The sequence below is a fragment of the Acomys russatus genome, chromosome 14, assembly GCF_903995435.1.
Source record: "Acomys russatus chromosome 14, mAcoRus1.1, whole genome shotgun sequence".
In the NCBI taxonomy this organism is placed as follows: domain Eukaryota; kingdom Metazoa; phylum Chordata; class Mammalia; order Rodentia; family Muridae; genus Acomys; species Acomys russatus.
Window position 1 is genome coordinate 47,075,280 of NC_067150.1, and position 13,783 is coordinate 47,089,062.

The window sequence follows — 13,783 nt, forward strand, 5'->3', positions numbered from 1 at the left end:
ACTATGGAATACTACTCAGCTATTAAAAACAAGGAATTCCCGAAATTTGTGGACAAATGGATTGATCTAGAAATTATCATAATGAGTGAGTTCACCCAGAAGCAAAAAGAGACAAATGGTATATACTCACTTATATCAAAACATTAGTCCAAGGGATATGTACCATGAAAATCTTTACTTACCAAGAAAGTGGGTCAGAGGAGAGGACATCCTATTGAGACTTTAGGCGAGCGTAGCGTGGAAGAATGGGGAATAGTAGGACCCACAGGGTCCTGGAAACCTACAAGAAGAACTTTATGACAGGCAGATCTGGATCCTGGGGTCCTCCTCAAACTAAGGCGCCAGCCAAGGAGAATATAGGCAGTAAGCTTCGAACCCCTACAAAGACCTAGCTGACGAACAGGATATTCTCCACCATTGAGTGGAGAGTGAGATCTGACTCTCACACGAACTCTGGTGCCCCTTTTCTGACCACGTCCCATGGATGGGGAGACCTGGTGGCACTCAGAGGAAGGATAGCAAGTTACCAAGAAGAGACTTGATATTCTAAGAGCATATTTAGGGGGAGGAGGTCTCCCTCAATCACAGACATAGGGAAGGGGAGAAGTGGGAGGGAGGGAAGAATGGGAGGAAACAGGGCAAGGGCTAACAATCGAGATGTAATATGAATAAATTAATAAGATTAATAAAAAAAGATAATAAGAAGAATGACATAGAGTTAAAGTTTAAGCAAATATTTGAAGAGAGTTGAAAAACCAGTATAGTGTTAATTTTATAGAAAATAATCATTTCTATTTGATTTTCCTTAAGTAAATAATAATGAATAAAAAAATAAAATAAGTATCTACTATAAAATTGGAAAATGGAATTTACTACTGAAATTAGAAAATACATAGGAAAGTTCTAATTAAACCGAAGAATTATAAAAATTTCATCAATTTCTAAATTGTTCTCATGAATACTTAGAAATCATATTATTAATGCAAAACTTCACTGTGAAATTTTGTTCATATTAAAAAGAAAATATGGCTATGCTAGAATATTAAATCTAAAAATAAAGTAATATTAACTTTGAGGAACTCCACTGCTTTTCATATGCAATCTATTCATTCTAAATAACAAATTCTTAAGATGAAAAGAAAGGTCACATTGTCTTTCCCTGCTAGCAAATTTAACTCCTGTAATTTGAAGGATCTAATACCACCTAGCTCATTTTCATAAGCATCCTTATTGCTGTATGCATTATTCCTCAGGAATGTAAACAACACCCTTAACCTATCCATGCAGTAGTACGACAAGGCTTCCTCAATCACATGTGTGAGGCATGCAGCCACTCAGCTGCTTCACAATGATCAAGGTCAGTTGTTATTAAGTTCCTTGTATAGTGTCTTCTCCAAATGTGTCAGTGCTATGAGCCAAAGAACACAGCAATAATGATGAAAGAAATACAGCACTGCTGCCATTTTATTAACTCTCTTGTATTCTCTTTTACATCTAATCACTTTATAGGGAAACCATCAGTTCAATGTGAAGACACCCAGACTGGGAAAAGAACGTCTAGCAGGGAACTGAGCTTTCTACATAAAAGCAAAAAATGAATTTGGAACTAGGAACAGCATCAGCGAACTTGGCAGGAGTTCTCCCGTATCCCAGGAGACTGAAAGCCTCATCACAAAACCAGAGCAAGGACCACTAGTCTACTCTTAGTTTACCATGAAAAATAATACAAGTGATTATGTATTAAACAACACCCATCCAAAGTTATGTTTTCTAAGCCCCATTTAAGCACCACAGCAGGTCATAATACATTTGTTATTTTACAGATAAAGAAACTGAAATATGGTCTGGAGAGATGGCTCAAAGGTTAAAAACACTGACTGCTCTTCCAGAGGTCCTGAGTTCAATTCCCAGAACCACACCATGGCTAACAACCATCTGTAATATGATCTGATATGCTCTTCTGGCGTGCAGGTGTATATACAGGTAAAGCATTTTGTAAATAATAAATACATATTCAAAGAAACTGAAATATACAGAGAACAGTACTTCGGTTACATGTACACATAGTAGATCTATCTCTAGTTGTTTTGAGGAAGCATTACACTGCCTTCCAAGTGACTGTAGTTTGCATTCCCACCAACAGTCATGCATGCTCCCTGTTTCCACATCATCACCAGCATTAGCTGCCCTGTTTTCTTTATTCACAAAGTTTAATTTTGATAATTTATTACATAAGAATTCATCTGTATCATTTCTATACCTCCCTCTTCCTTCTCCAACTCTTCCCACGTTCACCATAGTCCCTCTCAAATCCATGACACCTCCTCTGTCCCCCTCCCTCCCTCCTGATGACAGGACTTCTGCTGTAAGGAAGTGCCCTGTGTTCATGAGAGGGGCGCTGTCTGCATTAAATCTCAACAACATAGCCATTAAGCAATACTGACACAGCAGCACCGCCAGCTGACATGACAGCATGGATGCGAGAAATCTGTGAAGGCTTCACCCCTAGATGGAGAGCTCGAGGCAACAGACACCTGCTCAGAGAAGTGGCACCGGTCTTCTCCAGGAGGCACCCCTAAGACCTTATCCAATCTCAGCTGGTCAGTCATTTGTTTTCCTAATCTCATCCACTCTGACTGGGCTATAATAAAATCTCAAAAGTAGTTAATTTAATTTATTTCCAATTCTCTAATTGGATATTATTCTGTTGGGTTCTATTGGATATTATTCTAAGTAGATATTATCCAATTCGCTAATTGGCCAAATAGTGAACACCTTTAAAGATATTTCTTCAAAACAGAAAACCTATGTCTGCTGGCCAATAGTCCATATTGGTCAGGCTCTCAGGCCCGGGGGGGGGGGGGGGCGGTGAACCCATCACTATTATTCTGTTAAATGGACACAGTATCCAACTGCTTTCAGATTTGTATCACTCTACAATAGATAAGTGCTGGTCTCAGACGTACCAGCTCCCAGATGAGAAAATTTTATGCAGTAGATAGTGGTTAATGCAGAAAATCACCACTGGCTAAAGTGCAGAGGATGAGTGTCAGCAGAGTGTTCAGCCAAATGTGGAACATGTGCATCACACTCACTCCTCAAGACTTAAAGATCATCACAGAAGAGGGCGTGGGAAGACTGTGAGAGCCAGAGGTAGAGGAAGGCAGAAGCAAAACAGTGTCTTCTGGACATGAGAGTTCCGCTGCACTCATGCACTCAAAGCACATGCGCACCATGCTCCAGTGGATGACCCAACACCCAGGAGTACTTGGACAGCACAAATTGGAGTTGATTTGTGATGGTAGTAGTGGTAAAGATGACAACAATGAGAAGACAACAACGAGAAGCTGGTTTGTATAAGGAGGTAGCGGTGGACTGGGAAAAGTTAGGGGGAGGAATTTGGGGTAAATATGACCAAAATACATGAAATTCTGAAAATTTTACATAAATATTTTAAGAGAGATGCATTTTCTAAACATCCATATTCAGCTGTAAGTTCTGTCATTTTGGAAAGAGTCATTCTATCAAGTGTGAAGGTATACAGCACTCAAGTTTAAGTTGCATTTCCCTATTTATAGAAGTTGGGCAGCTTTCTGAGTTTTTTGTTGTTGGTGGTGGTGGGTTTTGGTTTTTTGTTTTTCAAGACAGGGTTTCTCTGTGTAGCCTTGGCTGCCCTGGACTTGCTTTGCTTTGTAGACCAGGCTGGCCTCGAACTCACAGTGATCCACCTGCCTCTGACTCCCAGAGTGCTGGGATTACAGGTGTGTGCCACTATGCCCAGCTTTTCTGAGTGTTTTTTAGCCACTTGGATTCGACTTCTTGAGAAGCGTGTATGAGGCCCTTTGACAAGTGTGTACAGGTTATATTGCCCTGGATACCCACTTGTCCAGGCTCCTTAGTATTTTAAGTATTAATACAATGTCCCATCACTCTTACAAATGTTTTGCCGTTTGTAAGCTGTCTTCATTTTACTGCTCCTCCCTCTGCTGTACAGTTTTAACTGGTGTGACTCTACTTGTCCAATTTTGCTTCTGCTGCCTATTTTTGGTGTCATATTAAAAACTCATTGCCAAGATGAGAATTTCTCCCTAGGTAGTCTTCAAAAATGTCTGTAATTTCAGGTCTTTTTTGAAATATTTAATCATTTTACATTAAATTTTTGTATATGGTATGAGACAAAAGTTTTATTTCATGATTTGATTTTTTTGCCTTTCACTATTCAGTTTTCCCAGCACCATTTACTGAAAGCACTATGCTTTCTCCATTGTACAATCTTGGTGCTCTTTTCAAATCATCAGTAGACTGGTTTGGTTAGGAGCACTTGCTGGTTTTCCAAAGGTCCAGGGTTTGATTTCCAGAAGCCAAATGGTGGCTAACAACATTCTGTAACTCCTTCTTCTGTCCTCTGAGGGCACCAAGGATGCATATAGTGCAGAGACATTCATGCATGCAAAACATCCATACACATGTAATAAAAATGAATAAATCTTTAAAAAACAAATTTGAAAAAGCTCAGTACCATGGTTGCCCTGACTTACCTCTAGATCCATGTATCTATCTATCTATCTATCTATCTATCTATCTATCTATCTATCTCTTATACAAGTGTTATAGCATTTTGATTAATAAGAGTAATAAATTTGAAGTCAGGAAATTTAATATTTATGAATTTCTTTTCTTGGTCAAGATCAGCTTTGTTACTTGTAGTCTTTTATATTTTCATTTGAATTGATTTTTTTTTTTTCCTTTTTCTTTCTTTTGTTGAAAAAAGAAATCCCAAACCAGAGGAAATTTATTAGGTGTTTTGCTGAACCTGAAAGTTCTTATAGTGGCAGGTCATTACAACAGACTATTTCTCCTGACAATGACCATTAAATGTTTTTCCACTTACTTGTGCCTTCTTTCTTTACATTCAAAGCTTTCTTCTACCATTTTCAATATACATCTTTAATTTTTTATGCTTATGTTAATGTTACTGTTTACATTGTGAATGTCATTACTTTCCCTTTGACAGAGTATACTTTAGCGGGGTATGACAACACACATCTATAACCAGCTTCAATGTGCTTAAGCAGATCTGTGGCTCCATGTCTCTACTAATATCTTAATTTGGTCACATTATCCTTTTCTTCCCAGATTTTCTTTTTGTTAGGTTAAACAGGAAAAAATAAACTCAGCATACTGCTTTATAGTTTCTACACTTCGCTCCTCACAGACAGGAGGCATCTAATTAGCGCACCCAACTCATTCAACACAGCCTGAGCTCCAACCCTGAGCACTATTAGCTCAGTGGCCATATGAAAACATACAAATCTTTCTAATCCCTGAGTTACTCACTTTGGTGAGTAAACAGAATCTATGATTAGGGTAGCTATAAGAGCTCAGGACACAGTTAAGTGTTCAGTAAAACAGTAATTATTATATTTACATATTAAGGAAATTATGTTCTCTGATCTTAACCCCATTAACAATTAGTATGTCTTCCATGAATAAGAAGAAAGAAACTCAGTTAACCATAAAATACAGGACCTCTGTGAGAACTTGGTTGATGGCCATACTTAATGAAAGCACAGTGACTTGAAAGTCCATCACAAACCCCTGTCCCTTCCCTGGGAAGCATACTTTCTACTGTGCTGGCCTTGAAGTGGGACAAGGAAGAACGTAAGGACACAGAGAGGGACCCAGAAGCACACACTCAGCTGTGTGGAATCCTGATACCTCTCTGCCCCAGATGCATGAAGACCTGACGAATCACTTACGTTGTCAGCTCCAGGTCCAGGCGATTACAACTCCAGGAAGGACTGGCCTGGAGTTCACATTTGTCTAAATCAAGCATGATATTTTGTTCTTTGACAAACTGTTACAGCCCTGAGATAATAACATGTATTCAATGTCTACATCTTATGTCAAATATGCATGATTCTGATCTTTATACTCCTGGAAAATAAGTCATTTTAGAATCAGGAAAGCTCAAGTCTAGAGATGCTAATCACTTAAATCACACACACACACACATACACACACACACACACACACAAAGAAAGAAAGAAAGAAAAGAAAAGAAAAAAAGAAAAAGGTTTCTAGAAAGCTCTAAAATGCTAGCCAGAAAAAAAGTTTCTCTTTAATGCCACATGTGGACATACCATACTCTTCCAGCAGTGGTGACCAGAATAGTCTCTGAAGTTCTGTATAGGGAAAGGTAGTCAAACTCAAAAGTCACAACAGAGCCAGCAAGATGGCTCAGTGGAGAAGTGAGCTTGTCAAAGTGTCCTGACTTCAATTTCAGGGCCCACATGATCAAAGGAGAGAACCAACTCTCACAAGTTCTTATCCTCCAGAAACCATGGCACACGCATACTTGCACTCGCACGTACATGCGTGGAGACACACACACACACACACAACTAAATTGGAGAGTCTGAGGTCCTATTGCATGGAGTCTATACCATGATACCACCAAAGGCCATGTAGACGTCCACAGGCCATGCTGCCACCGGGCATCTTACCAATCTGAGTAGCCTACACTGCCATCTGACACAATGGTGAAGTCTAGGTCCATGTTGCCATTAAGGGCCATGGCTGGGTCCAGGGTCCTACTGCTGCTGGGGTCTGCTGATGTGCTAATGTCCATGTGCACACTACCACTGAAGGCCATGCAGATGTCTGTGGTCTGTGCTGCAGCCCGAAGCCATGTTCATGTCTGTGAGCTGTGCTGCTGCCAGGGGTCATATTAATGTGTGTGGCCTGTGCTGCCATCTAAGTCCATGGTGATGCCTGAGTCTGTGCTGCTATGGCTGCTAGATAAACAGTTCTATTCATGGGTTATTATTTTTAAAAGGATGAAACTTCAGACTAAAATAATATTCAAAATTATAAAACAAGCAGTAGTACCGTCTATGCATCATCACCAACTCAAATACTTGCAAGAGATTCAACATTATTTCAGTGACAAATAAGGTTTGAAATGGTAATAAAATTATTTTATGGATAAAGCAGGACTTCCATTCTATATGCCTGCCTCTGCCTCCCGAGTGCTGGGATTAAAGGCCTGGCTTCAGTAGGAGAAGATCATCACCCAGGAAGCAGGATATAGAAATATTAATGGGGATAAACAAATAGAAACATATATTGAGCCATAAAACATGGAGTACACAACTGGGTCCAGAGCTCTGCAGCAGCACGGCCGTCTGAGGGCTGGAGGGAATAGCATCAATAACTAGCAGTGTTTACTAGGTACAAAGGTTTCTATAGGAATTCGCAGTACCTGAGCAGGACGCCAGCCTCCTCAAGATCATATGAGTGCTAAGCAGTGCATGTGCTAGCAAGTAAGGGCCAGGGCAGGAAAAGGTAGGGGCTAGGGTTAGGGCAAGTGGCACACACAGCTATGGAATTTGATTTGAGTACACATGTGGCAGTAGGTGGCCATTCATCTACTGCATATGTGTACCCAATGACAACTGAGGACGTTATCTTGTAACTCTGTGGCTAAGGGAGATGGCCACAGCCACACTCACAGTAGCCAACAGGAACCAGGACTAGACCCACAAGCAGGGCTAGTAATAAGCCTAGAAATTTTAACTTAAAACTCTCCTAAGCAAGTAGTTCTATATTTTGGACAGGCCTACCCAAAGAAATCTCCCAATGAAAACAGCAAAAGACAAAGTATAGCTTTAAAAAAACTTATAAAATATCCACATATTAGATAGGTTAGTTTAGTAAAGACAAATTCTCTTAAAAAAAAAATTAACCTTCTGGAATCCATTAAATAGAACTGTCTCTATTTCCTATGACATTTATTTTTATGCCTTTTAGTTTCAGAACAAAAAAATAATCTACTGGAAAACAACCAACTAACTTATGGTTATCATTTTATTTTTAAAAATATAAAATCTCACCCTTTCTAACAACTTTTGAAGCTTTAGTGTCTTCTCTTCTCGGAGCTTTTCCCTTAACTGTTGAGCTTTCATGTGCTTCTCTTCATATTTCTTCTTAGATTCTGCAATAGTCCTATTAATACACACAAATGAAGAAGAAACACACGTGTTCATATGTTAAGGCTAAAACCAGGGATCTTTAAACTTCAAAGTCTCAATGTATACAAGATGTGTTTCTGCCCAGTGCTTCTCATTTTCAACAGACAAGCACTACAGAATGTCCTGATATAGAATGCCAAAGATAATAAGGGAACAACTCCAGGTAATAATTAGGATTTCTTACTGCCAATCATTTCAAATGAATCCTCAAAGGACAGACCTTTTACGAGATGGTGAAGAAAGTTTTTCATGCATGTGAATTCCATGCCCTGGAAGTCTAGCAGGCTCTTCTTCGACAATATCCCCCCAGGAAGTATTTTGACGCCACGATTCACGAGCTAACAGGGAAAAATATCATTGAAAGCCAGTTACTATTTAGCCATATACTTCTTTAAAGCTAACTTGAGAATTTTTCTGAAATATGCATATGTGTACATGTATGTGAGAACTGGAGGACAATCTTGGGTGTCATCCTCAGAAACCCTGTCCACTTCCTTTGATACAGGATCACTCACTGTCCTGGAGTTCACCGATTACCTATGCTGCCTGGCCAGCAAGCAGCAGAGAGATACCTGGCTCCACTTCCCAGTACTGGGTACAGATGCACACAGAACCATGCCTGGTGTGTGTACTGAGGAGTTGGGGGCTGGCCTCCGATGCTCATGCTTGTAAGGCAAGCACTTCATTGACTGAGCTATCTCCACCGAAACAAGACTTCTAAAAGCATTTCTACCTAAAATTATTTCACCTAAAAACTGCATCTAAGATGATCTAGTATATCCCACTGTTCCTACAAACCAAATACTCAAGACACATTAGAAACACCGTACCTTCGTAGTCTGCGAGAACATCGTTCCAGTCCAGAGACATGCCACAGAAAGAAAGACTCCCGCTGCCCACGCTGGCCTAGAACGTAATTTAAAATAAAACAGAAAATTTATTTTTGCATATGATATTATAAATTTTAAAAATAACTATGAATAAAATTCTTATTGACTTCTAATAAATGTCCCTGAACCAAACAAACAAAAACAAAACCACATGCCTTATATAGTCATAACTACCAAGATAAAATGCCCAGACTATGTACTATAAGAGTTCATTAGCCATTCCCAAGAACAAATGAGTTATATTTCAAAACAAGTAAACTAGTCTTATACAAAGCATACAATGGAATTCAAACTTATTTGGTAGGAATTAATAGAAAATATGAAATATAAAACCTATGGTTGTTTTATTCAAAAAATCTCCTTCATTAACATGCATACCCTGAGTACTTAGCAACAAAGAATGCACCATTTACTATTCATTAGTAGGACAAAACACAAGTAATATCTTTTTCAGTCCCTAGAACTGACAGTCTAAAGGAATAGCAGGTTCTTATTTTCTGACAGACACAATTTCTTGACTTGTAAAATGAAAGTGACAACTTCCTACTTATCAACTGCATCATATATGAAAATACTTTGTAATAATATTAAAAGAAAGATTTGCTATTACTTACTATCTAAACCACTACAATAAATTTTATTATTATTAAAGATTTAAAAATACTAAAAAGCTCACAGAAAAGTCACTGTCGTTGTCAGTCTCGATGTTAATCTCATTGTTTTCTTCAGCTTCAATTTCTCTAGTTAACTGTTCCTCTTCAGCAATGGCACTCGCAATGGCTTCTTCATTGGCCTTTTCTAGTCGATCTGCTAGCTCTTCTTTTTTAGCGAGGACTTCTGCCATGGACTGTTACGTTGAAAAAAAAAAAGGCACAATCATGAAACATTAATGAATATTTTCTCCCTATGATAATTATAAACTAATAATATATACATATATTTATAATGTATACAAACATATTTGTTATATATAATATACACATATTACATACACACACACACATATATACATACACATTATACCTAGGATTAGAAAACCTAGATCCAGTAGAGGCCAAAGCACTCATTGACAGTATAACTTACAAGGTGCATGAAGCCAAGGGCTTATTTATTGCTCCATGAAATCCAACAACAATCCATGTCTGACCTTCTTTACCAGACTGCTCTGAATGACAAACTGTGAAGTTATATAAATAGCAGGTATTATCCACAGGAAAGTGGGAATTTCACCTAACGCCCAAATTTAGAACAGTTGCAGATCAAATATTTTCTTTGAAAGTGAAACAAAGATAGCATGCTATGATAGGAAGATTTTTAAAATACAGGCTACACAGGTGATTTTATATTTTGAACAGGCTTTTGTAACTTAAATGATTAAGTAAACAATATGCCTGAGAATTATCTGTTAATAAGTCCTCTGAATAAGTCAGGATTTATACTATAAACCCTAAAGCAAACATTAAAACAACAAAATGAAGATTTATGCTTAATAAACCAACAAAGATACAAAACAGAATTTTAAAAAGCAAAAGAAACATATACACACGAGTCAAAGGAAAAACAAATACTAAGTAAGCAAGTCATATTACATGTAAATAGTCTAAACATCAGAGTCTGTCAAACTACATCAAAAGCAACACCCAATTACATTTCTCATAAGAAACTTAAAGATGTAAATTAAAAGTAAAAAGTAAATAAATAAGTAATAAAGACAAAACAAACAAACAAAAAACCACAAAACACAAAACCCTGAGATAGGGAGAAGTAAGGAATGGCTGGGAAGGGATGTAAGGGGTAAAGAAGTAAAGTAGAAAATGATGCAATTATATTTTAATTTCAGAAAAAATAAAAGTTAAATCAAAGCCAGATTTCAGAGCAAAAATTACCACGAAGAACAAAGAAGGTCATTTCGTAAAGGAATAATTTATGATGAATGCAAGTCTCTTAAAATCTATGAGGCAAAGCCTACGCTATAAAAAGAGAACTAAGAACAACAACAGCAACTAAACAAAAACAAACAAAAAACCTGTGCAACTTCTTTAGAAACCAATCTGATGGTTCTTCATATAGTTAGGCATACAGTTTACAAGGCTCATCAGATTTATAATTCCTACATACATACACAGGAGAAATTTTTAAAAACATAAAGGCACAGAATGTGTATGCAGATACTTGAATAGAGTTACTCAGAATAGCTAAGAGGCAAACAATAAAAACAACCTAAATGTACAACTGAAGAACAGAAAAGTATAGTATCACATATTCATACAATAGAATGGAATGGAGCATGAAGACAGAAACTAAGTATGACTACAGGAGACATGAAAATATTATCAACAAAACTGAAATAGTTATTTTCCCAAGTGAAATAAAAACACATATTCACATACAGATGCATAGGTCTAAGGATATCGTTCAGTGGCAGAACACTTGCCTAAAATGTACAAGAACCTGGGTTCAAGGCTTAGTACTGCAAACTAAGAAATTTACACAACGGGGCAGTGCATAGCAGGGTGCAGAGGTGGGGGATGAAGGATGACACCTGGTTGTGTCTAGTTGTCTGATGAAAAACAGCTCATGCTCAGCAGTTCTCAGCGGAGCCACTGCCACCATTGCCTCCTCAGTGTGTGCTGCTCCAATCACCCAGCAGGCATGGGCCAGTGCAGCATCACCTCCTCCAAAACCATGCTGGTCTTCCTCAACCTCATCTTCTGGGGGCAGCTGGCATACTTTGCTATGTGGGAGCCTATGTCTTCATCACGTACTAGGTCTATGAGACTTCTTTGAGGATGTGTACACACTCTTCCCTGCTGTGGTGATCATAGCTGTAGGAGCCTTGCTTTTCATTATTGGCCTAATTGGCTGCTGTGCTACAATCCGGGAGAGTCGCTGTGGGCTCACCATATTATCTTCATCCTGGTCTTGGTTTTTGTCACAGAAGTTGTTATGGTTTTGGGATATGTGTACAGAGAAAAGATGGAGAATGAGGTTGATCACAGCATTAAGAAAGCATGTAAGACCTACAATAGGACCAAACCTGATGCTGCCAGCCATGCTACTGGTAAGTACAGAGACAGTTGCACTGTTGTGGAATTCATAACTATTCAGACTGGGAAAATACAGATTGGTTCAAAACAAAAAACAAAAAACCAGAGTGTTCCTCTTAGTTGCTGCAGAGAGACGGCCAAAAGCTGTAACGGCAGCCTGGCCAGCCCCTCCGATTTCTATGGCCTTACTCTCAGAACCACTTACAAGTTTCCCTAGTGTGGTAGAGCCAAAGGAGGGCGTGGGCCTGCTTCTGTCACTTCCGAGGAGTGATGTGACAGTGCTGGAGTATCACCGGGTCTTTTTCATCTTCAATGAGAACTCTTGGCCAAAGGTTTGGGGGTGTGAGGGAGACTCCAACTGTCTGGTGCCCCTCCCTCACCAGTGTCCTTTTACAGAATATATACTGTACTACAATAACCTAGCAGCTGTACAAAATGGCTAACATAGATTTTAGAATCATACAGTGTATGTCTTTGTTCGTCTTCAAAATCAGAGACTGATCTTTGAAACGAGTGGTTTTTAATCAAAGCTGCTTTATAGGAAGACTATAATGTATGCACTACTGTTTTAAAGCCGTTAGTGTAAGGGTGTGAGTTTCTGTGTGATTGAATGTAAGTCTTTAACTCATTAGAGACAATGTACCCATGTGGACTAGCAAAATAGTATGTAGATGTGATCTCAATTGTAAATAGAAAAAAATTAATTCAATAAACTCTGTATCAGCCCTCAAAAAAAGAAAGAGAGACAGAGAGGGAGGGAGGGAGGGAGGGAGGGAGGGAGGGAAGAAAAAAGGGAAGAAAGGGAGGGAGGGAGGGAAGAAAGGGAGGGAGGGAAAGAAGGAAGGAAGGAAGGAAGGAAGGAAGGAAGGAAGGAAGGAAGGAAGAGGTCTACACAAGCCAGGCATTGATGGCTCATGCCTTTAATTCCAGCACTTGGGAGGCAGAAGTAGGTGGGTTTCTATGAGTTCAAGGCCAGCGTGGTCCACAGAGTGAGTTCCAGGACAACCAAGGCTAGAGAGACCCTGTCTCAAAAAATAAAAACTAGAAGTAACCCAGATGTCTATAAGCAAATGAATGAACAAACAGTGTGCTTTGTGTACTAAACAAGTTATTACTAAAGATGAAAAAACAACAGACTATTAAGCACACTTCATGGATGAATCTAGAAACAACTATGCTGTTGAAAGATGCCAAACAAAGAATATATGAGTACATTTATACACCCTCTGAAAACACCAACTTCAACATAGTGAAAGACAGAAGAGGATATAGGGAAAGAGGAAGAAGGGGAAGGCAGGCCTGGAAGGAAGGGTGTGAAGAGGAGTGTAGGAACTTTGCGTAGCACTCACTGTGTTCAGGATCTTGGTTATAGTGATGCTTTCAAAGGTACAAGCACAAATTAAACTTCATCAATTTGTATATGCTAAATATGCAAAGACTAGTAAAAATCAATTATAACTCAATAAAAGTATTTCAAACTGCAAATGCTTAAAGCCCAGGTTATAAGTAACTTGAGAGTAGACTCTATGCATCTCTATTTTCAGGCTTCCCCTCCTCATTCATTACCAGGCTCCCTTCAAAACACATAAAAGATAAAGATTTTCCCCAAGGAATAGGATGAGTTAGGAAGCTTAAAGACTATAATGTGCACCATGCACTCTTCCTAGAAGCCTGAAAGTCCTACAGAAAATAGCTGTCACTAATGTGACACACAAACATAAAAGCAATACTTAATTTCCAAATGTGTGTGTGAGGGGGTGTCTTTGTAAAAAGTAGGTTAGAACATAAATCTATTGTTTCTTTATTTTCTCAG

At 38.6% G+C, this 13,783-nt stretch overlaps 1 protein-coding gene across 3 annotated transcripts in view; it reads right to left on the reverse strand.

Annotated features, from left to right (window-relative positions):
- Positions 1–13,783, reverse strand: part of Scaper (S-phase cyclin A associated protein in the ER) — a 315,920-nt gene that overhangs the window by 252,319 nt on the left and 49,818 nt on the right. For all 3 annotated transcript variants that reach the window (XM_051156493.1, XM_051156492.1, XM_051156489.1), the window contains 4 exons: positions 9,600–9,770; positions 8,864–8,939; positions 8,254–8,371; positions 7,896–8,007 (listed from right to left, as the gene is read on the reverse strand). In XM_051156493.1, the coding sequence (XP_051012450.1) occupies positions 7,896–8,007; positions 8,254–8,371; positions 8,864–8,939; positions 9,600–9,770 (477 nt within the window). The remainder of the gene's footprint in view (positions 1–7,895; positions 8,008–8,253; positions 8,372–8,863; positions 8,940–9,599; positions 9,771–13,783) is intronic.